The sequence below is a fragment of the Aphelocoma coerulescens genome (assembly GCF_041296385.1).
Source record: "Aphelocoma coerulescens isolate FSJ_1873_10779 chromosome W unlocalized genomic scaffold, UR_Acoe_1.0 ChrW_unloc_scaf_1, whole genome shotgun sequence".
NCBI lineage: Eukaryota > Metazoa > Chordata > Aves > Passeriformes > Corvidae > Aphelocoma > Aphelocoma coerulescens.
The window spans coordinates 17,712,359-17,740,166 of NW_027184080.1; the positions used below are offsets into that span (position 1 = coordinate 17,712,359).

At 43.2% G+C, this 27,808-nt stretch overlaps 1 protein-coding gene across 1 annotated transcript in view; it reads right to left on the bottom strand.

The window, feature by feature from the left end:
• The window catches only part of LOC138102765 (F-BAR domain only protein 2-like), a 257,438-nt gene that overhangs the window by 80,360 nt on the left and 149,270 nt on the right, over positions 1-27,808 (bottom strand). Inside the window, exons 9-10 of the mRNA XM_069000522.1 lie at positions 2,493-2,537; positions 158-230 (exon numbers count right to left, since the gene is read on the bottom strand). Of these exons, the coding sequence (XP_068856623.1) occupies positions 158-230; positions 2,493-2,537 (118 nt within the window). The remainder of the gene's footprint in view (positions 1-157; positions 231-2,492; positions 2,538-27,808) is intronic.

A 27,808-nucleotide genomic window follows, 5' to 3' on the forward strand; every position in this document is an offset into this window, starting at 1 on the left:
TAGGTTTCCTTAAAATCCTTAGTTAGAAAAATTTTAAATATATGTAATGTTTTAATATTCATGGCACTCCTCTAAACTTCTGTTATAAAACCATTTTTTTGTTACACATCAGCTAGTTTTCATATAAGACAATATTTTAAGCTGGAAATATACTTACATGGACTCAGTATCTTTTTCTTTTTTCATAATTCCTGATAAACCAAATGGCTTCCTCTTTCGTGGTTTTATCCCTGTGAAACAAACACTTTTAATTTAAAGATCAAATAAATAAGTATATATGTCAATGTCAGACACTGGTGCATACCAATGCCAAGACCTTTTAAATGCTGCAATGACGAGTGATACAAAAATCTAACAGTGGAGGTAGGTATGGAGCTAAACTAAGTAAACAAAAGAATAAACTAAGACAAAATTATTCCAATATGTTGTTCAGTAGCATAATGTGCCAGTTTGGGCTGGAACAGAGTTAATTTTCTTCACAGTGGCTGGTTTGGGGCTGTGTTTTGTATTTGTGCTGGAAACAGTGATGATAACACAGGGATGTTTTCATTACTGCTGCACAGGGTTTACACAGAGCCAAGGCCTTTTCTGCTTCTCATCCCACCCCACCAGCAGGTAGGCTGGGGGTACACAAGAAGTTGGGAGGGGACACAGCCGTAATAGCTGACTGCAACTGACCACATGGATATTCCAGACCCTATGGCGTTGTGCTCAGTAATAAAGCTGGGGGAAGGAGGAGAAAGAGGGGATGTTGAGTGATAGTGCTGGTCTTCTCATTGCTATGCATGGTGAGGCCCTGCTCCCACAGAGGTGGCTGAACACCTGCCTGCTCATGGGAAGTGGGTGAATTAATTCCTTGGTTTGCTTTGCTTATGCACACAGCTTTTGCTTTCCCTATTAAACTGCCTTGTCTCAACTCACGAGGTTTCTCACTTTTACCCTTCCGATTCTCTCCCCCATCTCACCAGAGGAGAGTGAGTGAGTGGCTATGTGGGGCTGAGTTGCCTACTGAGGTTAAAACACATCAGCTTAAAAAAAAAATTAAAATATGCTTCAAGCAACACATTCATAACATGAGCCTTTATAAAACTCATCTTTATTTTACATACAACTGTCCAAGCTGGGTATGCTAGACTGTCACATTTTATAGAAGATGGATGCACTGCCAGATTTGAAGAAAGGGACTCTGCGCACAGAAGCTCAACAGGAGCTATTGATCCAGCCAATCCTGACTAGCTAATGGACTTGGGGCAGAAACTGAATTCTGTCTCTCTCAGCTACTGCAGTTCTACCCTGTTCTTATTTCCTTGCATGTTCCTGATACCTGCAAGCCCCTGTCTCTCCTAAAAAGTAGGATCTTGGTCCTGTAAAAACTAACATCTCAGCTTCCCAGCTGATGCCAAGTTCATGATTTCCCAGTGCTGTAGCCAGCTCTAGTGCTGGCTCCCACTGAGTCTGGAAACATGCCTTCTCTCTCTCTTTTCTTCCTTATTTTTAGTAGGGGATTTATACAGCTTTAGTAAAGAAAAAACGTTTGCTTTCATACCCATTTAATGTACTAAAATTAAAATAAATTTAAATATTCCATCAGACTTACTGCCCTGTCTGCTTCTCTCCCCATTTTTTGCTGAATCAAAGCAGACTGCCAAACTTGAAACAAAATGACCAAGTGCAAGTATCCGATCCAACTAGTCTACAGTTTTATTTTGATGTAAGATACTACCTACTGCAAGCATTTAAGCAAAATGGCGGAAATAATTTGTTTTCTATAATTTAACAATGGACAATTTGAGCATGTCATTAAAAACCCCGCTGTGTTCCAATTTACAGAAATACATTACACAGCACATAAGGAATCTCTTCACTTTTAGAAATTTTCAGGGGGAAATAACTCAAAATTTCTCACAAATCAGGTAGCTATAAATTCAGCCATATCTTATAGTTTAATAGAGAAAGCAATTGCTTCAAAATTATTTTTAAATGCTAGTCTAGGATTTAGTTCCTTTCTGTGTTATATCCAGCCCAAAACAATGACAAATGGAATGTGAGAGTAGTTTCTAAACATGCATCTCCTTTGCTTCAGTCAAAAGGCTTATCATGGAAACCCAGAATGGTTTGGGTTGGAAGGGACCTTAAAGATCATCTAGTTCCAACCCTATGCCATGGGTAGGGACACCTTCTGCTAGACCAGGTTACTCCAAGCCCCATACAACCTGGCCTTGAACACTTCCAGGGATAGGGCATCTGCAGCTTCTCTGGGCAACCTGTGCCAGTGCCTCACCATCCTCACAGTAAAGAATTTCTTCCTCATACCTAATCTAAACCTACCCTCATAAAGTATTGTAGTTCTCGTTTCCGTGGAATTATGTTTCTTAAAAGAAAAACAGCTTTTTGGTATATTGGAATATAGAAATTAACATGTGAATATCCTTCTCACCCTCAGGTCCTATCTACAGGATTCTTAGGTAAATAACTATGCTACAACAACTCACCTTCAACTGCACTGGATGTGTTACATTCTTGAAATTCAATAGAGCCTTAAAGAAATAAAAAGAAAGATAAACATTAGGTTAAATTTAATCTCAAATGAAGATCAAACCCTAAGATATTTTAACAACTATTAATATTTCCTGAAACTACTAAACAGTATAAATAAAAATTTAGGTGGCAACTGAAAACCACAATTTCTCTAATAATGGTCAAAAATCATACATGTACAGTGAATCATTAAATATTTTCACTCTTTCATACTGAAAAAACTAAAATACTACTGCACACTGTCTAAATACAATTTAATTTTCAATATTATTACAACCACATGAAAAATTTCCTATTTGTTTCCTCTTCTCATTCAAAATTGCATCTATATGTGAGAGACTGGAAAGATTGATGTCTCAAGACATTTTGGAGTGCATGTGTGTGGACGGGGGCAGGTCGGGCCTTGCCCTGGTGAGGTAGTGCACTGCACTCCCCCCCCCCCCCAGCCCTGCAGTGGTGCTAATCACAGGCACAGCGGACGTAATGCTCCACACCCATCCCTGGAGCCCCTAACCCAGCTCCTGAGTGGTCAAATGACCAGAAGTCCCACCTGAGGGAAGGGCCCAGGAAGGCCAAGGAGTATTTAAGGCCAAACACAAGACCATCACATGGTCTAGATCCTACCTTCCTCTTGGAAATTCTGTCTGAACACTGTTGGAATGCAGGGGTTGGATGCACTCAACCCCTTAATGGAACTAGCAGTAGTTTGGTACAGGCTCAAAAAGACATAAATGGCCTGAGCTGTAGACAGGCCAAGAGTTTCTCTAGTTCCTATCTGTTCTCTGAAAATCTACAAAGGGGTAGAGTGACCCAGTGAGCATCAATGCATATGAGCTTGGAACACCAACATGTGATTAACACATGAATAGCAGGTGGTACAAGGACTCTCATGCATACCTTTCCCATTGTATGAGATTTGACTACAAGCCAACCACTTTATTCCATAAATATGACAGCCCAAGCGAGCCTTCTTTGAGCTCTCCCTGCTAAGCAGCTGACTGGATGGCAGTGATCTCTCCTTGAGCTGGGATGCCCCTCAAGGTTGCTACTCAAGGTCAAGAGACCTCTTACCACCTGAAGATCTTGTAATATAGAACACTAAGATTTTGTCTTGGTAATTTTGATTCAGTCTTGGTAGTTTTGAATCACTGTTATATCCTTTGTGCAGCACAGTAATAGAGCAAACCTTGCCATCAAACTCTGTTAAGTCACACTATTATAGCACCATATTTCAATGAAAACACTTTTGCCAACACCTTAGGCTGCAGTTCTTTAAGCAGTCTAAATTGCCAATTAACAACTGTTCCGGTTTGGCCAAATTTAGAAATATATCCTCTGAGAAAAGGCACAACCACACCTCCCCCACCAGGTTTGGGAAAAATAAATTTTCCTCAAAGGAAAGTGAAGGAGATAAAACTATTTATTTACCAAACACACAGGAAAATGAAAATAATGCTAAATAATAAACTCTTTCGCTGTGGAGAAAAAACCTGGGAAAGTGTTAGAGTCCTCCCTTTGGTTTCCTCGGAGCTGGGGCTTGGCCCAGGGCCAGGCCCTCTGTGCCCGGTGGAAAGTCCTCCTGATGTGCTCTGAGGTTGAAGCAGTCCAGTAGAAAAGGGAGAAAATCCGAAATTCCAGGGAAGGAAAAGCAAAGTTCAACTCTCAGTCTCTCTCTGGAGAAAAAGAAACTGAACAACTGGCCAAAAGCTGACTGGAAAGCAGCAAGCTGGGTGCCTCCTCCTTCCCCTGCCGCAGCTGGGAAAAAAAAAAGTTGCTATCTCTGTGTGACCTTGAACAAGCTGCAAACTGCCCTGAAAAAGTTTTGCTCAGTTTTTCCTTCCCCCTCTCAGGCTCAGTTTAGAGGCATAGAAAGGCACAAAGTTAATTTCTGGGCATAGGGCAGCGACATGGGATACACGTCATAAAGTCACCCCAAGACATTCCACCCCTTATCCCATATCGTTGGCTCAATCCCCAAACTAATATATTCTAGCTCTACACACACACATTAATACATGCATAATTATATACACAGCTATGTACAAACAGTGACCCTCAGAAAGCAGTGGTATACAGGCATTTCACATTACAGATGGTTTTCACCCAACAATCAGATCTCCCTGTGGTACACAATGTGTTGTTCCATCTTTCTGCATTACCCACCATGTGCAACCAGGTCCCTGAGCAAAGACAACCCCACGGATGGGTTTGTCTGTACTTGAGGCAGAATTCATCCACACAGTCTTTCCTAACAGACCTCTGACATGCACTACTGGGACCTTATCTCCATCTGTTGTATGCAGGGATTCAGACTGGGCTGGACCAGCTCTATTGGTGGAACCTCGGGTGTTAACTAACCAGGTGGCCTTCGCTAGATGCTGCTCCCAATTCTTGAGAGTTCCCCCACCCAGTGCCTTCAAGGTGGTTTTCAACAAACCATTGCACCATTCCACTTTGCCTGCAGCTGGTGCATGGTAAGAGATATGGTACACCCACTCAATGCCATGTTCTCTAGCCCAGGTGTTAATAAGGCTATTCTTAAAATGAGTCCCGTTGTCAGATTCAATTCTCTCAGGGGTGCCATGCCTCCACAAGACTTGCTTCTCAAGGCCCAGAATGGTGTTACGGGCAGTAGTGTGAGTCACAGGGTAGGTCTCCAGCCATCCAGTGGTGGCTTCTACCATTGTGAGCACATAGCGCTTGCCTTGGCGGGTTTGAGGCAGTGTGATGTAATCAATCTGCCAGGCCTCCCCATACTTGTATTTGGACCACCGCCCACCATACCACAGGGGCTTCACCCGCTTGGCCTGCTTGATCGCAGCGCATGTCTCACAATCATGGATCACCCAGGAGATACTGTCCATGGTTATATCCACCCCTCGATCTTGTGCCCACCTATAGGTGGCAACTCTGCCTTGATGGCCTGAGGTATCATGGGCCCATCAAGCTAGGAACAATTCTCCCTTGTGTTTCCAGTCCAAGTCTATCTGTGACACTTCTATCTTTGCAGCCTGATCTACCTGCTTGTTGTTTTGGTGTTCCTCATTAGCCCTACTCTTGGGAACATGGGCATCGACATGGCGGACTCTCACAACTAGCTTTCTTACTCGGGCAGCAATGTCTTTTCACTCTTTAGCAGCCCAGATTGGTTTTCCCCTACGTTGCCAATTAGCTTTTTCCCACTTTTCCAGCCATCCCCATAGAGCATTGGCTACCATCCATGAATCAGTGTAGAGGTATAGCTTTGGCCACTTCTCTCTTTCAGCAATGTCCAGGGCTAGTTGAACAGCTTTGAGTTCAGCAAGTTGGCTTGATCCACCTTCCCCTTCAGTAGCTTATGCAACCTGTTGTGTAGGACTCCATACGGCTGCTTTCCACTTTCGTTTCATCCCTACGATGCGACAAGAACCGTCGGTGAAAAGAGCGTAGCGTGTGTCTTCTGATGGCAGTTGGTTGTACGGTGGAGCTTCTTCAGCACGTGTCACTTGTTCTCGTTCATCAGCGAGACCAAAGTTTTCACCTTCAGGCCAGTTTGTGATTATTTACAAGGTCCCAGGGCGATTCAGTTTTCCGATACAGGCGCGCTGTGTGATGAGAGCAATCCATTTGCTCCATGTAGCATTGGCGGCGTGGTGGGTAGAGGGAACCTTTGCTTTGAACATCCAACCCAGCACTGGTAGTCAGGGTGCCAGGAGGACTTGTGCTTCAGTGCCAATTACCTCTGAGACAGCTTGGATTCCTTCATAGGCTGCTAAGATTTCCTTCTCTGTTGGAGTGTAGTTGGCTTCAGACCCTCTGTAGCTTTAGCTCCAAAATCCCAGTGGTCGACCTCGAGTCTCACCAGACACCTTCTGCCAAAGGCTCCAGGACAGGCCATGGCTCCCGGCTGCAGAGTAGAGCACGTTCTTCACCTCTGGTCCTGTCCTGACTGGGCCAAGGGCTACAGCATGAGCGATTTCCTGCTGGATTTGGGCAAAAGCTTGTTGCTGTTCAGGGGCCCAATGGAAATTGTTCTTCTTGCGTGTAACCAGGTAAAGAGGACTCACAGTCCGGCTATACTCAGGAATATGCATCCTCCAAAAGCCTATGGCACCTAGGAAAGCTTGCGTTTCCTTCTTGTCGGTTGGTGGAGACATTGCTGTGATCTTATTGATGACCTCAGTGGGAATTTGTCGCCCTCCATCTTGCCATTTCACTCCCAGGAACTGGATCTATTGAGCAGGTCCCTTGACCTTGCTCTTCTTGGTGGCGAAACCAGGTTCCAGGAGAATTTGGATGATTTTCTCTCCTTTCTCAAACACTTCTGTTGCGGTGTTCCCCCGCACAATGATGTCATCAATGTACTGCAGATGTTCTGGAGCCTCACCCTTTTCTAGTGCAATCTGGATCAGTCCATGGCAGATGGTGGGACTGTGCTTCCACCCCTGGGGCAGTCGGTTCCAGGTGTACTGCACACCCCTCCAGGTGAAGGCAGACTGAGGCCTGTATTCTGCTGCCAGAGGAATGGAGAAAAATGCATTAGTAATGTCAATAGTGGCATACCACTTCGCTGCTTTGGACTCCAGCTCATACTGGAGCTCCAACATGTCCGGCACAGCAGCGCTCAATGGTGGAGTCACTTCATTTAAGGCATGATAGTCCACAGTCAATCTCCATTCTCCTTCCGATTTGCGCACAGGCCAAATGGGGCTGTTGAAGGGTGAGTGGGTCTTGCTGACCACCCCTTGGCTCTCCAGCTCACGGATCATCTTGCGGATGGGAATCAGAGCATCCCGAGTTGTCTGGTACCGTCGGCGATGCCCTGTCGAGGTAGCAATTGGTACTCTTTGTTCTTCCACCTTCAGAAGGCCGACTGCAGATGGGTTCTCTGATAGTCCAGGCAAAGTGTTCAATTGCTTAATGCCCTCTGTCTCCACAGCAGCTATTCCAAAAGCCCGCTTGAGTCCCTTTGGGTCTCTGAAATACCTGCTCCGCAGGAAGTCTATGCCCAAAATGCATGGGGCCTCTGGGCCAGTCACAATGAGATGCTTCTTCCACTCAGTTCCAGTCAGGCTCACCTCAGCTTCCACCAGGGTCCAATCTTGTGATCCACCTGTTACACCAGAAATAGAAACAGATTCTGCCCCACATGTTGCGATGGGATTATTGTACACTGTGCACCAGTGTCAACCAAGGCATCATATTTTTGTGGTTCTGATGTACCAGGCCAACGAATCCACACAGTCCAAAAAACACGGTTTTCCCTGGCCTCTACCTGGCTAGAGGCAGGGCCCCTCTATGCCTGGTTATCCTTGTTTCCCTGGGCCTGCATCTTAGAGGTTCCTTCATGGGACTCGGACGTGTCATCGTCTTTTCCATCATTTCTGGCAGTTTGGCTACTGGCAACTGGAGCTACTTCCTTTTTGGTAGAACTTCCTTTCTGAAACTTGCGCTCCTTCAATTCACGCACTCGTGCTGCCAGAGCAGAGGTGGGTTGTCCACCCCACCTCTTCGTGCCTTCCCCACTGTCACACAGTAAATCCCACAGCTCACTTCGTGGGATGTTCCTTCTCTCTGGGGAACATCCGCTTTTGGTATCAGAATCTCTGATCTGTACTGCCGAGATTTGGAGAAGGCACTCTTTAATCTCCTTCTTGAGTTCCTGATGATTCTTCTCCATCATATCTCCCATTTTCTGCACACGTGTTTCCACAGGTGCGACTCTTGCATGTGTTGGGCCATGCATGGAATCTGCATATGCTCGGAGCTTCACTGCCATATCCCGCACAGTCTCATTCGCAGCATAGTTTGGTTTCATTATTGCTAAAGCAGAAGCGTATTCTTGTGGCCCAAGTCGTATGAGTTTTCGACCCATAAATGGATTAACTCTGGCCTGGTCTGGGGTCCTCAATCGTGGGTCATCTGTGAAGACAACCTCTACCACCCCTAGTTCTCTCAGGCACTGGATCCCTTGTTCTATGGTCTTCCACTGGTTTTGCTGCATGTAGAGATCATCTCCGCACATATATCTTTTAATCATGCCTGTCAAAACCCGTCTCCAGAGACTGGCAGAGTCAGCCCCCCTTATCATTGTTTAGTCGATCACTGGATCACGTGACAGGGATCCCTAATGCCTCGCTTCAGCACCGTCCAGCATCACATCATCACCTGCCGCATCCCAAATATGGACCATCCAACTTATTATGGATTCATCAGACCGTCTGGTATAGTCCTTTCTTAAGCTGTGAAGGTCCTTTATAGACAAGGACTAAGTAATGGTTTCTGTGCCTGAGTCAGTTGATGGCTTTGAGGTTCCTTCCCCTGCATCATCATCATCTTTCACTGGGCGATCAGTTTTGGTTGTGTGTTTTTTCCTTGTGACAGGAGCCACTGTCAATGGCTTAGACTCTCCATCTGGTTTGGGCTTGCTATCTGGTTTATCTGCAGCCTGAGTGACTGGGGTGTCTGCAGGCTTTGCCGATTTATCTTCCTGCCTTTCTACTTTTACCTGCTGCAGTGTGCGATAGGCATATGCCAAAGCCCAACATATTGCAAGGAGCTTGTTCGCATTAGTATTGTCATTGTATTTCTCTTTTAGATATTTTGCCACCTCAGCTGGTTTCTGAACTTGTTCAGGGGAAAAATTGCAAACCATTGGGTCAGAGAATTTCTTCAGGATTTGGCCCATATCTTCCCATTCCCCACACCACTCAGGATGTTCCACCTCTGGGTCAGATGTCTCAGCAGTCACCCTGGAAATCTGAGCTCTCATTCTAGCCAAGCTGCGAATCACATGGCGGAAGATTACCAGATTAAATACCAGGAGGATGGTGTCTTTAACACTCAGGGGAAACTGAATACTCTCAAAGGATAACCTTTCAAATTTAAAGGGAAGGGAAACCCTTTCTCCTCCTCCTCTAACAATCTGGGTGCAATTACTAATAAATTCCCAAAACAGGCTACTGAAGCTAGGACTGGGGTTAGGACGGAGAAACCACTTATCATACACACTTCAAACGGCTTCCTGTACCTCTGTCAACTTCTTATAAATCATTATCACTGAGCACAGCAAAATAGAAATCCGAATTCGTGTCCCTGCTCTGCAAAAATTCCTTATCAAGGATATGATTGGACCGAGCTGTGAATAGGCAAATAGGCCTAGGGACCAGAAAGGCACTAGTATCTTAAACAAGCCTACAGACCAGAAATACATGAATATATCAAGCCAGAGAAACATTATGAACTCAACCAACATGGCGACTATTTTACCTCAACACAGAATAAATCAATTCAAACCAAAATGTAATTAGCACAGGTTTTTTCACTTTCCTTCGAGCCACGCAGTTGGGCGCCATTAAATTTTTTCCGGTTTGGCCAAATTTAGAAATATATCCTCTGAGAGAAGGCACAACCACACCTCCCCCACCAGGTTTGGGAAAAATAAATTTTCCTCAAAGGAAAGTGAAGGAGATAAAACTATTTATTTACCAAACACACGGGAAAATGAAAATAATGCTAAATAATAAACTCTCTTGCTGTGGAGAAAAAACCTGGGAAAGTGTTAGAGTCCTCCCTTTGGTTTCCTTGGAGCTGGGGCTTGGCCCAGGGCCAGGCCCTCTGTGCCCGGTGGAAAGTCCTCCTGATGTGCTCTGAGGTTGAAGCAGTCCAGTAGAAAAGGGAGAAAATCCGAAATTCCAGGGAAGGAAAAGCAAAGTTCAACTCTCAGTCTCTCTCTGGAGAAAAAGAAACTGAACAACTGGCCAAAAGCTGACTGGAAAGCAGCAAGCCGGGTGCCTCCTCCTTCCCCTGCCGCAGCTGGGAAAAAAAAAGTTGCTATCTCTGTGTGACCTTGAACAAGCTGCAAACTGCTTTGAAAAAGTTTTGCTCAGTTTTTCCTTCCCCCTCTCAGGCTCAGTTTAGAGGCATAGAAAGGCACAAAGTTAATTTCTGGGCATAGGGCAGTGATATGGGATACACATCATAAAGTCACCCCAAGACACAACAAATTTGCATAGTTGGCAGGATCCTAAATCAGGATTCGTGACAAGTTGACACAAGGTAACAGTCAGTTGTCATTGTAAAGGGCAGTCCTAACCCTCATTAGAACCATAGAATTGTTAAGGTTGTAAACGACCTCGAAGATTATCGAGTCCCTCCCCCGTCACTGCACCTTATGCAACTACTTCAAGTGAGAGACAGAAATCTTGAGAATTTAATTACAAGTGACTGGAAGTAAATAGATTGTGGAAACCTCAAATATAGAAACTACATTCACTTTCCAAAACACACATGCTAATAAGTACTCTGATTTATTTATCTTTATTATGAAAATACAATTATTCTAGAGCATCCACTATAAAATAAAGGGTGTACTTGCAAGCATTTTCCAGTGTTTCCAGTGAATATGTCATAGTCTTAAAATAAATACCTGATATAAACAAATTTTAGATACAAGTTTCAGATTGTTTTTATGTAGCAGAACATAGCAAATCATTGTGCTGCAATTAGAGGTGCCACAATGAAAGTAAAAAGTAATTTAGCTGTGAATTAGCATTGTGAATTACACTACTGGGTTTAACTGCATGAATCAAATACAAATTAAGTACCTCAAATGTTTCTATTTGTAATGTAACTCCCAAGGTTGGGGTAACAAATGTTTGCTTGAGGGATGTTAGCAGGAAAGAGTTACACAGAGAACAGCAGCGTCTGAATGGGTCAAACGGGTTGAACAAGAACAAGACACCATTTCTACTAGAACATGAAGAAATTTAAAACAGAACGGTCTTTGTGCTCTACTGGCCCATGACTATGGAAAGAATAATAGATGTCAAGAGGACAGATTTATTGTAGACCTATGATTAAACTTTTAGCCTGTAGCTAAATATAGCGTTTGCTTTAGGGGTATAAAGCCTGATGTGCTTTGCGAATAAAGTGGATTCACTCGCATCTCTGCTAGTGTGTCTCATCTTTCATACATCAAAAATGGCGCCAAATGTGGCCTGAATACTGCTGTGGTGATCCAGCCTGGTGATGCATCCAGATTGAACCATCTGGTTGTGCCTGAACGATCACCGAGGAGCTCCTATCATTGCTGGCTATAGAACAAGGTTAGCCAAAGTGACCGGTCGGGAAGTCATTTTTCTTTAATCATGGGGCAAAGCACAACCAAATCTCAAAAACTTCATAAAGACTCTTTGTTGCTCATTACCAGGGAGCAAGGATTTAAAGTCCTACCTCAGAAACTCATATCTTTACTCATCTGGATTCGTCAAAATTGCCCCTGGTACCCCTCTGACGGTTCTTATGAACTTATTCATTGGCAAAAAGTTGGTGAATGCTTACAAACTCGTCAGGTCACTCACCATGACATTCACCCCGATGATATTGTTACTTGGCGTATGATCTATTCTGCCTTGCAGCAATTTAAGTAAGCGAATCGTGTCCTTCCAGATGCACCGCTATCCTCTCCTTCTGAGGAGGGTGATCCAGAATGCCAGGATCCTTTTGATCCCAGACCACTCAACCCTGACCAAGAACCAGATTTATACCCTCCTCTAACCACTGTACATGCTATGGCAGCCACTGCTCCTAGCGTGGAAGAAATATTACAAACAGCACACTGAAAAGCGGCTGCAACCATCTCACCTACTGTGCCGGTTTGGTCAAATTTGGAAATATATCCTCTGAGAGAAGGCACAACCACCCCTCCCTCACCAGGTTTGGGAAAAATAAATTTTCCTCAAAGGAAAGTGAAAGAGATAAAAACTATTTATTTACCAAACACATGGGAAAAGGAAAATAATGCTAAATAATAAAACCCCTCACCCTGCTGAGAGAAACCTGGGAAAATTTCAGAGTCCTTCCGTAGATCTCTCTCTCCCCCTCCTTGGAGCTGGGACTGGGTGGTGGGCCCAGCTCCAGGGCCAAGGCCTCAGTGGAAAGTCATCCCAATATATTCTGATGTTGAAACTGTCCAGCAGAGAGAAAAGGGAAGAAAAACAAAGTCCCAGGAAAACAAAAGTTCAACTCTCCAAAGGAAAAAAGAGCTGAGGGAAAAAACACTGCCAAAAAGCTGGCTGGAAAGAAAAGCAAGCTGGGTGCTTCCCTTCCCTCCCGCTCTCCTGCCACAGCTGAAAAAAAAGTCTCTATCTCTATCTGACCTTGAACAAGCTGCAAACTGCTTTGAAAAAGTTTTGCTCAGTTTTTCCTTCCCCCTCTCAGGCTCAATTTAAAGGCATACAAAGGTACAAAAATTAATTTCTGGGCATAGGACAGCAATATGGGATACACATCATAAAGTCACCCCAAGACACCTACCCGCCCTCCTCATCACATCTCATTCTTCTCACGATTATGAGGACATGTCACCCACTGAACCTGAGCCAGAAAGTTTTATACATAACTGCTGCAGAAGGGCTTTACAGGAAGGAGCTATTGAATTTTTACAAGCAGTGCCTGTTATATATCGCAATCAAAACCCACATCATTAACAGTTGTCATATAAAATAGTTAAAGAATGGAAATCAGTGAAGGAAAATGGCTTGCATTCCTCTTTTACTGTGAATTTAATAGATGCTATTGCAGAATCGCATACCATGTTACTGGTGGACTGGAAATCTCTTTTTAAAACAGTTTTAACAGGGGGGCAGGATTCTGTGTAGTGGACGGAATTTGTAGATTTGGCTCAAACCCAGGCATTGAATAATGGTAATCAGCACCCACAAATTAATATCACGGCACCCCAGCTCTCTGGTACCGGCATGTATGCTACTGCGTGTGCCCAGCTGCAATTACACCCACAGGCATGGGAACAAAACACAGTTATCACCTTCTATGCGCTGCAAAAGTTACCTGATACAAAAAATCTAGAGCCTAGTTTTGCCGCCATTCATCAAGCTCCCCAGGAACCATATGTTATCTTTATTGATCGATTGCAATCAGCCATCAGGTGCCAATTTGAAATGCAAGCCACAGCCGATGCTATTTTAAAATCCCCTGCTTATGAGAATGCTAATAATGACTGTAAAAAAGCCTTAGATGTGATACGCAACCATGCAGATGTTGAACTTGCTGATTACATCAAAGCATGTGCTAATATCGGCTCAGAACAATATAAAGCAGAACTAATTGCTACAGCAATCACTCAGCAATTGCAGTGTCATAGGTTAGCTGCTAAAGCAGCTGTTAAATGCTTTGCATGCGGAGAAGGGCATGTTAGAAAGCAATGCTCAAAGGGACAGAAAACTAATAAAAAGCCAACCAAACCCTGCCCTTGATGCAAAAAAGGCTTTCATTGGAGTTACCAGTGCCACTCTAAGTATGACAAGGATGGCAACCCACTCCAAAACCAGGGAAGCTCAAATAGAGGCATGCAGGCTGGTGCCCTTCAACCCAGTGGGGCCCAATTCAGCCAACCTCCAATGCAAACTCAGGTCTGGCAAAGGGGCAACCCAGGCAGTGCCAGCCTGGACCTGGCCATCAGCTCTACCACAGTCTTAAATGACACTTCTGTTCATCTATTACCCACTGCTGGTTTTGGTCCACTACCATTTCAAACTCATGCTTTATTATTAGGTCATTCTTCTACCACTCAAACTGGACTGTTTATTTTACTGGGAATTATTGATGCAGATTATAGAGGGGAAATCAAAATTATGGCTTGGACTCCTAACCCCCCTTGTACTGTGCCTCAGAGGACTCACTTGGCACAACTCATACCATTGCCAGCAATTCCTTGTTCAGTGCCAATACTGCAACAGCAATGAAATAATGGGAGCTTTGGAATCACGGGTGTTCCACAAATCTTTTGGTCCAGTTATTGGAACACAACAGCCATTACTCACCTGCTGAATAGACTCTAAGTCCTTTACAGGACTGGTTGATACTGTAGCTGATGTATCCATCATAGTGCAGAAGGAGTGGCCTCCTGACTGGCCCTTGGCACCCTCTATGGTGATTGTCGCAGAAGTCGGTGGACAACAAATACCGTGGCAATCAGCCAAAGAACTACACATTGTTGGACCAGAAGGCAAGACTGCCACCTTGTGACTGTATGTACTCCTAATCCCAGGCACTTTGTGAGGGTGAGATCTACTAACTCAATGGGGCTTGATCATTACAACACATTTTTGATAGGGGCCACCGATGAAATGCCGCTCTTGAAACTGACCTGGGTTACAGATAAGCCCGTCTGGATCAATCAGTGGCCTCTAAGAGGCGAGCTGCTTCATCAAGCCCAAATCCTTGTACAGGAACAATTACAATTGGGTCACATAGTCCCTTCCACCAGCCCATGGAACACACCTATTTTCGTTATCCCTAAGAAATCGGGAAAGGGGAGACTTTTACAGGATCTCAGGGCAGTCAATGCAGTCATGTCACCTATGGGGTCATTACAACCAGGAATACCTAATCCCACAATGATTCCCGAACACAGGGAATTGGCAATAATTGATTTTAAAGACTGTTTTTTCACAATTCCTTTACATACTGAAGATACATCTAAATTTGCCTTTTCATTACCATCTGTCAATCATGAAACCCCCATGGAACAATACCACTGGGTTGTCCTAACCCAGGGTATGAAAACCAGTCCAAGTATTTGTCAATTTGTCGTTTATTCAGCAATATAACCAATACAACAAAAATATCCGTTTTGCTGTATCACTATATGGATGAGATTTTAATTGCTTCCGACAGCTCTTCATTATTGCGTGATTGCTTTGCAGCTTTAAAAATAACACTCACCATCAGAGGCCTGTGCATAGCCACAGACAAAATTCAAACAGAACCTCTTTGGAAAGAAATACTTGGGCTTTAAACTACTTGAAATAACAGTCACCCCACAGCCGGTAACTTTAAAAACCAACATAAGCACATTGAATGACTTGCAAAAGTTATTTGGCACCATTAATTGGATTCGGCCTCTGCTGGGAATTACAACAGAATTATCTCCTTGATTTCAGTTGTTAAAAGGGGACCCAGATCTCTCTTCTCTTAGGAAATTGACAAAAACTGCCCAAAAGGCTTTAGAGACTGTAAGTAATAAATTCAACGAGTCCTTTGCCACACATCGAAACCCAGATCTGCCTTTGCAGCTGTTCCTGATTTTGCAATCTTTCCAACCCTATGCTCTTATTGGCCAATGTGATGTGCAAGAACATCGTCTCTGGTTATTAGAATGGATTTTCTTGCCACACACCTTTTCAAAAACTATAACCACTCAATTCAAAATGATTATTTGACTGTTGTCGATGGGACGACTCCGATGTCAGAGCCTGAGAGGATATGATCCAGCAGTGATTCATCTCCCTATTACTGCAGCAGAATTAGAGAATCTTTTCAGGGATTCACTGTCATTTCAAATTGCTCTTGCAGACTATAATGGACAGTTTATTCACTCAATGCCTTGACATGCATTGTTACAATCTTTTAAAGAACTTCCCTTCCAACCGTGATGCTTACAATCAAAGATACATATCCCTGATGCAAAAACTGTTTTCACTGGTGGATCAGGGAAAACACACAAAGCTGTGACCCTGTGGAAAAATGATACAGGACAATGAGAACACTCAATAACCTTCCAACCTGTATCCACCCAGTTAGTTGAACTGGTGGCCGTGGTAGAAGCATTTAGTCTCTTTTCACAGGAACCTATTAACATTGTTTGTGATTGTCTTTATGTTACAGGGATCGTTGAGAGAATAGAGCATTCATTCCTGAAAGAAGTTTATAACAAAGATGTTTTTGTGTTATTAACCACTTTGTATAACTTTTTACTTCACAGGCCTCATGAATATTACATTCTGCACCTTACATCACACAGCACTCTGCCTGGACCTATAGTGGAAGGTAACGCGAGAGCAGATGCTCTCTCCATGACAGTCACTATACCACAAAAGTTAGGGCAGGCAAAACTTTCTCATGATTTCTATCATCAAAATGCCTGAGCATTGGCTAAACAATTTGGCTTGACCTTGCCACAAGCTCGAGATATAGTGAATACTTGTTCACAGTGTCAGCAGACTTTTTCCTTACCACAAATGTTAGGTACAAACCTATGAGGGTTAAAACCTAATGACATTTGGCAAACAGATGTTACGCACATATCGAGTTTTGGGATTTTTAAATATGTGCATATTTCCATTGATACTTTTTCAGGTTTCACAGTAGCAACAGCTCATAAAGGTGAGAAATCAAGAGATGCCCCCTGACATTGGCTGCATGCTTTTACTGTTATGGGGGTCCCTTAACAGATAAAAACAGATAACAGATATACATCTCAAAAAACACAAGATTTTTTCCACACTTGGGGACTTAAACATGTTACACATATTGCCCATTCTCCAACAGGGCAAGCCAAAGTGGAAAGGGCACATTACACATTGAAAAACATGCTACAGAAACAAAAAAGGGGAAATCTGATAGGTATGCTCCTTCAAGAGCAGCTTGACAAAGCAACCTATGTTTTAAATATTTTGAATCTTTCCACTAGGGATGACCTCACTGCACATCAAAGATGCCTAGGTCAGACCATTGATGGAGAAGGAGTTCACCCAGAAGTTGCATACAAAGATGTACACAGCAGTCAGTGGAAAGGTCCAGTTCCACTGTTAGCTTGGGGGAGAGGTTACAGATGTGTTTCTTTGCTCATAGGACCATATTGGCTTCCAGTGAGATACATCAAACCCAGCCACGGATGACAACAAGAATCTTGTCTTTCTACTGCTATACTGCCATCAAGTGATGGAAGGAAGAATCTACTGGGCACACATTCTTGAGCCACCACTGTTTTGCTCTCTGACCTGGTGGGATCCAGAGCCTCCCCTCAGCAACAATGGAACGGAATGGGTAGGAGGAACTTGGCTTCCTCCCCTAGATCAGGATGTTGTAAATACATATGTTACCAGTGCTTCTTATGTTACTGATTTACTGCCTATATGCTTAATGTGGAATCAAACAAACACCTTTTTACCCTTACCTTGTGCTAATTTTTCAATGCAATTGCATTTAATATATGTATCCTCAGGAACTGCAAAAAATTTGACTGCTATTACATTGCCGACCATTCTGTCTATCTCCAACAATTCTGTGGATGCCACTCCACTTCGTTTTCCCAAATGTCATTTTACATCCATTTCCAATTTATGACGTTTGGAATGGACATCATGTTTAGGACAACAACCACAACAACAATTCTTACAGTATCGGAGCGTAATTGATTGGGGACCACATGGTATCCTTAGAGAAAAGGGGACAAATAAAACCATCCTCCCATTCCAAAAGGCAAACCACAGCACTGTTTGGCATTATGGTAGAATGGCAGGACCATTGATTCAATATTATCTAGATAGTAATGCATCATGTGTTCATAAGCATTTGTGGAAGATGTTGTTACCTGCCTTTGGTAATATGGTATATCAGGTGAACTTGAATAAGAATGCTACTATCACAAATTTGACACTGTTAAAGAGACAATCACTAATGACTTGTACTTCACACCTGTATGTTTTTGCTTTAACTAATGATTTTTCAGTTGATTATAGGAATGGCTTGTATTTTTTACCTGCTAATTCTTTTGTCTTTATACCACGTGTAACCAATGAAGATATAAATAACTTTTCTGTTCTTCTTCCATTTAAGAGAAGACTGGAAATTTGGGTACCTGTAAATCTGACTTGGACTTGGGAAGGACAAGATGGTCTTTCACAATTGGCTCAACTATTCCAAGAGGAAATCCAAAAGAATAAGAAACGAGTTCGCAAATTTCTGGGTTGGTTGATTTTTGCCATCATTTCTGCTGTAATAATATTAACCACAGCCTCTGCAGCTGTTGCAGCTTTAACTAATTCCATTCAAACTGCCCACACCGTGGGACAAGCTTTAACCAATATTACGAAAGAGTTACAAGAACAAATTGACAAGGAAATAATGACCAGATTAGATGCCTTGGAAAGCGCTCTTTTGTGGATTGACCAAAGAGTTGAGCCTCAAAAAACCCACATATCTTTACATTGTGATTGGGAACACATTAACTCGCTATATGTAACTCCTCTTCTGTGGAATGAAACGGAACAAAATTGGGAAACAATCAAAACCACCTCCAAGGAGCCTTTGATAAAACCTTAAGACAAGATATTCACTCCACACTGAATTAAAAGAGCAGCTCAGAGCTTTGCAAACTCTGGAGGAACAAAAGTTACTGACAGACTTAAAAAATTATCTCTCTTGGCTAAATCTGAAAAATTGGTTTTCAGGAATAAATTTACAAGTTTGGGTTTTTATTGGATTAGGTTGTTTGTTAGTGATATCTTTTTAAATTTTCTGTCTTGTCCTTTTCAACATAATCAGAGCCATTAAAGGCACACAAGAACAAGTTATGGTTGCACTTGCTTTGTCCATGACACCAAGAAAAAGAGAAGGGGGAAATGTTGGGGTAACAAATGTTTGCTTGAGGGATGTTAGCAGGAAAGAGTTACACAGAGAACAGCAGCGACTGAACGGGTCAAACGGGTTGAACAAGAACAAGACACCATTTCTACTAGAACATGAAGAAATTTAAAACAGAACGGTCTTTGTGCTCTACTGGCCCATGACTATGGAAAGAATAATAGATGTCAAGAGGACAGATTTACTGTAGACCTATGATTAAGCTTTTAGCCTGAAGCTAAATATAGCATTTGCTTTAGGGGTATAAAACCTGATGCACCTTGCGAATAAATTGGATTCACTCGCACCTCTGCTAGTGTGTCTCATTTTTCATGCATCACACCCAACATGTATATTTAACTCTTGCAGCATAAATCTATGTTTAATTCAGTATAAACACTACATCTTCATAGAATTTCTCAAACTGCAAATGAAAAAAAAAATATGCTTAAGTCAAACAGAAAGGATTGAGAATCTGATGATGTAACTTGATACTCACTGATGTTAAACAAATGTAATTATTTTTGACATTGGATAAAATCTACCAAATATTTTCTCTAAAAACTTGCAGAGATCGAATAATTAAAAGAAAAGAAAAAAGATGTGCTCAAAGTAACAACTTTTATCTATTTTATTTAAGACCGAGTCTGAAAAATTTTCACTGCCAGTAAAAAAAAAACTGGGAATGGAACCCATCAATATCCCATTCAACATAATGTAATTGTTTAGCTTCCAAATGAAGCTCTTGAGGGCAGAATATCAAAAGGCCAATCTCAAAGCAGTCTTAAATGCCATTTAAGTTTCTTTACCCTTCCCAGCTACTAAAATTGATCCCCAGACTTTTAAGACTCTCACACTAATAATTAAAATATATAAATAATCTAGGCTGAAGTAAAACCAATCCTTATTTCAGATCAGTATCTTTAACCTTCACTTCTAACAGAATGTACTAGTTTGAAAACAAACCAGTGGGAGGCACCAAGTCAGAATAACAATTTAATAAGGAAATTAAAGAAAAAAAAAAGGCAAAAACCACTGGTTTAAACTGACAGGATACAACCTGACACCCTGTTAGTCAGGGTGGCGGTAGCAGTCCAATAAGATGGTGGCTGCAGTCCTCCTGAAGTGGTGGATGTGGTTCTGTTGAAGCAATGATCCTGTAGAAGGGTCTGGTCTTCCTTGGAAGGTCCAGTGGTGGCTATGTAGCTGTTGTCCTCTGGGAATCCAGTGGAAAGGGTGTCTGTGGTGTTTGGAATCTCAGATTATATCCAGGATGGAATGCTTGGTTCCTCCCTCTGGGTGGAGCATCTCACAATGGGATGATGAGTCATGAGGCCAGGCGTTGATGGGCTCATTAACAGAAAGATAGTCCAGAGGGAGGAGGCAAGGAAACACTGCCCCACCTGGTTTCAACAGCTCATGAGGATGGTAATAGAATACACTGCAACCCAGGACATTATCCACCCCTTATTCTATTACCATCTACATCATCCCAAATCAATACCTTCTTAAACTCTACACACACACACATATATATACAATGAAACCCTACACACAGTTCTCACTTAAGATTAGGTCTCCTTGTGGCACACAACAGGTTTCCCCATCTTTCTGCATTACCCACCAAGTGTAACCAGGTTCTGGAGCAAAGACAATCCCAGCGGGTGGGTTTGTCTGTGCCGGGATTAATCCAAACAGTCTCTCCTCAAATACCTCTCAGGTGTACCACAGGGACTCTATCTCCATCCACTGTGTGCAATGGTTCAGACTGGGCGGGACCAGCTCGATTGAAGCACCCTCGGGGATTGACCATCCAGGTGGCCTTTGCTAAATTCACTTCCCAATTTTTGAAGGTCCCCCCACCAAGTGCCTTCAGGGTGGTTTTAAGTAGTCCATTGCAGCATTCAACTTTCCCAGCAGCTGGTGCATGATAAGGGATATGATATATCCATTTGATACTGTGTCCTCTGGCCCAGATAGTTATGAGGCTGTTCTTAAAATGAGTCCCATTGTCTGACTCAATCCTCTCAGGGGTGCTGTGTCTCCACAGGACTTGCTTTTCCAGGCCCAAGATGGTGTTACGAGCAGCAGCATGAGGCACAGTGTTGGGGTTCCTCCCCCCTGCCATGGGGTCTGGGGGGAGAGGACCCTGGAGTAGAGGCACGGCCAATGGGGTTTCCCTACTCCCTGGTCAATCTTGTTCCCCATTGGTTGTTTTGTGTTCCCCTGCCCAGGAAGGACCCTGCTAGTCCTGTGATTAGGGGTTCTTCTGCAGTCATCCGGCCATGTGGCTGGAGAATAAATATCTCTGAAACATCTACCAAGAATAGGTCCCTATTTCTTTTCCACGGGCCTCGCTGTCCAATACATGTTGCAGAAATCCCCGCTGCAACAGCACAGGGTAGGTCTCCAGCCATCCAGTGGTTGCTTCCACCATGGTCAACACGTAGGGCTTACCTTGGCGGGTTTGGGGAAGGGTGATGTAGTCAACTTGCCAGGCTTCCCCATACCTGTACTTTGACCATCGTCCACCGTACCACAGAGGCTTCACCCGTTTGGCCTGTTTGATTGCAGCACAGGTCTCACAACTGTGGATGACCTGTGAGATGCTGTCCATGGTAAGGTCCACCCCTCGGTCACGGGCCCATCGGTATGTTGCATCTCTCCCCTGATGACCAGAGGCATCATGGGCTCAAGGAGCTAGGAATAATTCTCCTTTGTGCTGCCAGTCCAGATCCACCTGAGATACTTTCACCTTAGCAGCTTGGTCCACCTGTTCGTTGTTGCGATGCTCTTTTTTTCCTCCTCCTCAAGCGGACACTGCACCACACCAAGTAGCGTTCTGTTCCTAAGCATGGTGTACACAGTACAGGTCATAGAGAAAAAAGAAAATAGAACTGAGAAGATTATGCCATCCTTAACATCCAGAGAGAACTCAATATTTTCAAAAACTGCTGTGCCTGGCCTGAAAGGCTGGAAGAAACCACGCTCTACTCTTCCCACCAGGGGCTGGATGAGATTGTTGAGGAGATCCCAGACGTAGCAGCCCAGACGAGGACAGCCAAACAAAATTGAGTATATATTCTGAATGGTATTCATCGCCTCACAGGTTATTATGCTATAGACATAATAGACCAATAAAGCAATTCTCATACCATTCCCTGGTTTCAACAGGAGCAATACAACAGGCAAGTAGCTCCCCATGTGAGGAAAAATGTAGAGAGCAAGATACAGTACCCATACAGACAAGCTGAGTACCATGGTGAATAGGTTTCTGTTAATACAAAATTGTAACTCTGACTTTCTCTCAGAGCATGCCCCACATTGGGCGCCAAATTATGTACTAATTTGAAAACAAACCAGCGGGAGGCACCAAGTCAGAATAACAATTTAATAGGGAAATTAAAGAAAAAAATAAAGGCAGAAAACACTGGTTTAAACTGACAGAGTCAGGATACAACCTGACACCCTGTTAGTCAGAGTGGCGGTAGCAGTCCAATAAGATGGTGGCTGCAGTCCTCCTGAAGTGGTGGATGTGGTTCTGTTGAAGCAATGATCCTGTAGAAGGGTCTGGTCTTCCTTGGAAGGTCCAGTGGTGGCTATGTAGCTGTTGTCCTCTGGGAATCCAGTGGAAAGGGTGTCTGTGGTGTTTGGAATCTCAGATTATATCCAGGATGGAATGCTTGGTTCCTCCCTCTGGGTGGAGCATCTCACAATGGGATGATGAGTCATGAGGCCAGGCGTTGATGGGCTCATTAACAGAAAGATAGTCCAGAGGGAGGAGGCAAGGAAACACTGCCCCACCTGGTTTCAACAGCTCATGAGGATGGTAATAGAATACACTGCAACCCAGGACACAGAAGAAAGCAAAGATTTTTTTTAATACAAACTTTCTGTACTTTGTCCATTACAGTTGCCTAACATTTGTCTTTGAGAGTGTTTTATTTACAACTTGATAAGAGACAAATACTCATGCTTAGTACTGCAACACACACAGATATGATGATCAGATTAGTATTTTTAATTTGATTTAACAGAGGCCAGCTTACCCCCCAAAAATTCACCTTGCTCTAGCAACAATGTATTCTTTTCTCATAGGGAAGACTATAAAACACAATCTGAAAAACTCTCAGTTATTGAAGAATTGGCAGAGATAGTAATGAGATGGTGTCTTGGGGTGACTTTATGATGTGTATCCCATATCACTGCCCTATGCCCAGAAATTAATTTTGTGCCTTTCTATGCCTTTAAACTGAGCCTGAGAGGGGGAAGAAAAAACTGAGCAAAACTTTTTCAAAGCAGTTTGCAGCTTGTTCAAGGTCACACAGAGATAGCAACTTTTTTTTCCCAGCTGTGGCAGGGGAGGGAGGAGGCACCCGGCTTGCTGCTTTCCAGTCAGCTTTTGGCCAGTTGTTCAGTTTCTTTTTCTCCGAAGAGAGACTGAGAGTTGAACTTTTTTTCCTTCCTTGGAATTTTGGATTTTCTCTCCTTTCTGCTGGACTGCTTCAATATCAGAACACATCAGGAGGACTTTCCACAGAGCGCAGAGGGCCTGGCCCTGGGCCAAGCCCCAGCTCCGAGGAGACCAAAGGGAGGACTTTCCCAGGTTTTTTCTCCACAGTGAAAGAATTTATTATTTAGCATTATTTTCCTTTCCCCGTGTGTTTGTTAAATAAATAGTTTTTATTTCCTTCACTTTCCTTCGAGGAATATTTATTTTTTCCTGAACCTGGTGGAGGAGGGGTGGTGACCTGCCTTCTCTCAGAGGATATATTTCTAAATTTGGCCAAAGCGGCACAGATGGAAGCCACACAAAAAGTTTCAATAAGCAGGTCCTACTTTTGGCTACAAAGTCTATTTGGAAATTTTAAATATGCTTTCTTCTTAATGATATCTATTAGCTTATTTTGTACTTCACCAAAATGAGCATAGTTAATAGACAAGTCCCTTCTCCCCCACACACCCTCTCTCCTTCCCTTGAATCTACTAGCTGTTTTACTGCAAGAAAGATAAATAAAAACCATAACAACAGCATTACATAAAGAAAAAAAGACAGGTCATTGTGTTAGTAGACTTCCTTCTGAAGGGAACAGAAGGCACCATATGCAGATGAGACCCACTCCTTAAGGAAGTCTGGTGCCTCCCTGGGGCATTAAAGATGTGAAGAGAAAGCTTCCCACCCAGTACAGCCCTCAGATTATTATCCAGTACTGATTTTTCAGGTAGGCAGCAATGAGGTTGCAACAAGAAGTCTGAGGGCATTGGGATGACTGGTTAAGGGATCAGAGGCACAAGTAGTGTTTTCCTCTATCCTTCCAGTCACAAGGAATGATGAAGGAAGAATCAGGAAGAGCCAGCAACTCAATACCTGGCACTGACTGTGGTGTCACTGACAGAACTTTGGGGTTCTTGATCATGGGTCAGTCTATACAACACCAGGCCTGCTGGGATCACCTGTCTCAAAGGGAGAAAAGGATCTTTGCACAGGAGTTAGCAGGGCTCATTGAAAGAGCTTTAAACTATATTTGAAGGAGGAAAGGGATAAAACCAAGCTCGCTACAGATAAGCTGGGGGAAGAGGTGAGGGGGAGGCATGTGACTGAGGGGTGTGCTAGCGAGGTTCTTTGCCATCTCAGTGGAGGAAGGGAATGGAGATCCATGTGGCAGCAAAGACACAGGGGTTATTGATTTATCAGAAACTATGGAAGTGCCTGAAAAGAATCACATAGGAATGAGGGCTTCTCCCCTTTAAAAGATGGCCAGATCAATAGCCCAGCTGAAGTGCATCTACATCAATGCATGTAGCATGGAAAACAAGCAGGAGGAGCAACAAACATTGCCCAGCTGGAAAACACTATTATATAGTTGCCATCATGGAGTCATGGTGAGATGACTCACACAACTGGAATGATGCAATGGATGGCTATAAACTCTTCAGAAGGGACAGGCAAGGCAAGAGAGGCAGCAGGGTAGCCCCTGTATGGTAGGGAGTGTTTTGACTGTCTAGAGCTTGCCAGTGGGGATGAAAGGGTCAAGCGTTTATGGGTAAGGATCAGGGGGAAGGCCAACAAGGCAGATACCCTGGTGGGAGTTTGTTACAGACCACTCAACCAGGATAAGGAGGCAGATGAAATATTCTATAAGTCACAAAATGAATGAGGTTTCAATTTTTGAGAAGTAAAGGAGGGTGCCAGCAGAACTGCTACTTTGGACTCTTGGAGGGAAGACTTTGGCCTGTTTGTGATACTGGTTGAGAGAGTCCCTTGGGAGGCAGTCCTGAAGGAAAAAGGGGTCCAGGAAGGCTGGACACTTCAAGAAAGAAATCTTCAAGGTGCAGGAGCAGGCCATCAATATGTACCAAAAGATGAGCCAGTGGGGAATATGACCAGCCTGGCTGAACAGAGACATTTTGCTGGAACTCAGGAAAAAAAGGAGAGTTTACTAGCTTTGGAAGAAGGGGAAGGCAACTCAGGAGAACATCCTGTGTTCAGACTTGGGGTCCTCACTACAGGAAAGACATTGAGGTCCTGGAGCACGTCCAAAGTAGGGCAATGAAGCTGGTGAAGGGTTGTGGTGGTACATCCCCATCACCTCCTCCTTTCCCCTCATCCTCGGGCCTGGTCTACAATCTCAGAAGCTCCTGATAAGCCTTGACTGAACCAGCTGAGGGGTGAAGCATCCCTTGACTGTACCAGTTGGGCCATGAGGCACTCCCTGGGTGTACCAGGGGCTCTTGTATGGTAAAGGTGGGAACAATCAGGAACAACATCTGCCCAACAAAGGTGGGAAACAAAGGATAAGCATCTATCCTTTGTAGCCTTGGTAAACCATTTACCTGAATCGTACCCTGAGCGGAACAGTACCATTGTTACTGGACTTTCTGGGTAAAAAGGCCGGTAGTTACCAGCTTGGGTTATGTCCAGGATGGAAACTTACTGATGACTAAAGCCAATCATGACAATATGGTGATCAGTCAAAGGTTGGACTCAATGATCTCAGAGGTCTTTTCCAACCTAAATGATTCTGTGACCCTATAAAAAGAAGTCCTGAATGAGGCCCTTCGAGCTCTCCTGGATTGCAGTGGGCTGAGTCAGCACCTCCCTCTGAGTGGGGCCTCTCAGAGCTCGCAAACCCTCAAGTTTGTGATACATGAAGGACCATCGCTGACGATGAGGCCTAGGCTGATATTTCCCCCCATCTCCATGCTCTTCCAGGTGCAACCCTTGCCTGTTGGGAAAGGCAAAGGGAATTGACGTGAGTATTTCACCAAACCTGAGGGGAATTTTTGATAGGTACATTTACACACATAGAAATAGGTGTAGACATGGTTTTACCTGTGCGTGTGTGAATCAATTATCTTTGCACCCTTACCCCCGTTTGCATTCCTGGTTTCTGTGTAAATCATTCCAAACTACTTCTAGTTTGATATTCCTTTGTATGCTTTAATCTGTGCAGTAAGCAATAGAGTGAACCTTGCCATAGAACTCTGTAAAGTCACTTTTTTACAAATTCAAATTAAACCCTGCTTTTTCCAATACCTTTGATGGTGTTTCTTTAAGTGGCTAAACCACTCATTCACAACAATGGGTCTAGAGCACAAGTCTTATTAGGAGCAGCTGAGGGATCTGGGGATGTTTCTAGAGTCCCTGCTGCATCATAGCCCAAAGCACTGAAAAGGACAATCTAGATGTTGCCATGCTGCAATAATAATAATCATCATCATCTGAAGTACTGCAGTCAAAGCATTGAGATTTCCTTTGTTCTTTTTCTCATAAAAGACAAGAAAACAATCTGAATTGAGAAGGAAGCCTTTTCTCAACCTTTCATATGAAAGCAAAATAAAAGCAAATGTTGGAACTAAAGCAGGACTGTGAAAACAAAAATGCCTCATTCTTAGCCAACATGGGTCCCAGGGGCAGGGGGAGGAGGAGAGGCAGCTTTAGATGGGTTCTGGCTGGTGAAAAGGCATCAACAGCATTCCAGCAGTCAGGACAGATAAGGACACTAAGAAAAGGCAAATGGATGATGGTTTTATAGGCACATCAAAGAAGACAGCTGCTATTTGACAAAAGACTAAAGCAAATAAATCAGAAGTGGGGAAGTTGTTAGGCTTTTGAAAATGAGGAAGCTTTAGTTTCCCAGAACAGAAGATGGGGAAGGTAATTTGAATAAATGTAGAATTTTTATTTAAAATTAATTTAACAATATACAATGAGTGACACTGGCATAAATGAAGCAACTGTGAGTCTGCAGCTCAGGATGCATTTCAGACTGGTAAAATATATGTACTGTTTTTCTTGTTACAAGAGACGTGACTTTCATGACACTAAAAGTGAATGTCTAGCAATGAGGAGATACTGATCTTATTTAAAGATGAAGAAAATGCAATTACATGGATACAATTGCCCTGTTAATTATAATACAGTACCCTAATACATATTTAGCCCACATCTATGAGAATGGTATTTTCAGATATACACAAGGCAACTACAGAGGAGGTTTTATAAATAAAAACTTTATACCCCCTACCTAATTTATCTACAAAGTGACACCAATTGTCTTGAAGAAAGCTAGTTCTTTGTCAACTACCTCGAAAACAGTTACAAAACTTCTGTCTAGTATATTGAGAGGGAGTCATTGGGAAGATAAAGGTTTTGCTAAGGTCAAAAGAATAAAATAATTTGCACTTTCCTCAATACAGGGAAAAATGTTTTGATGTTTGGATTCTTAAACAAGGTAAATACAAAAGCCAACTACAATTGCTAAGAAGAAAAACATAATATTATGCCATACCCTGAAAAAGAGACCCCAAAAAGTATATAAATGAACTGGAAAAATCCTGCCCAGCTAAAAAGTTAAACAAA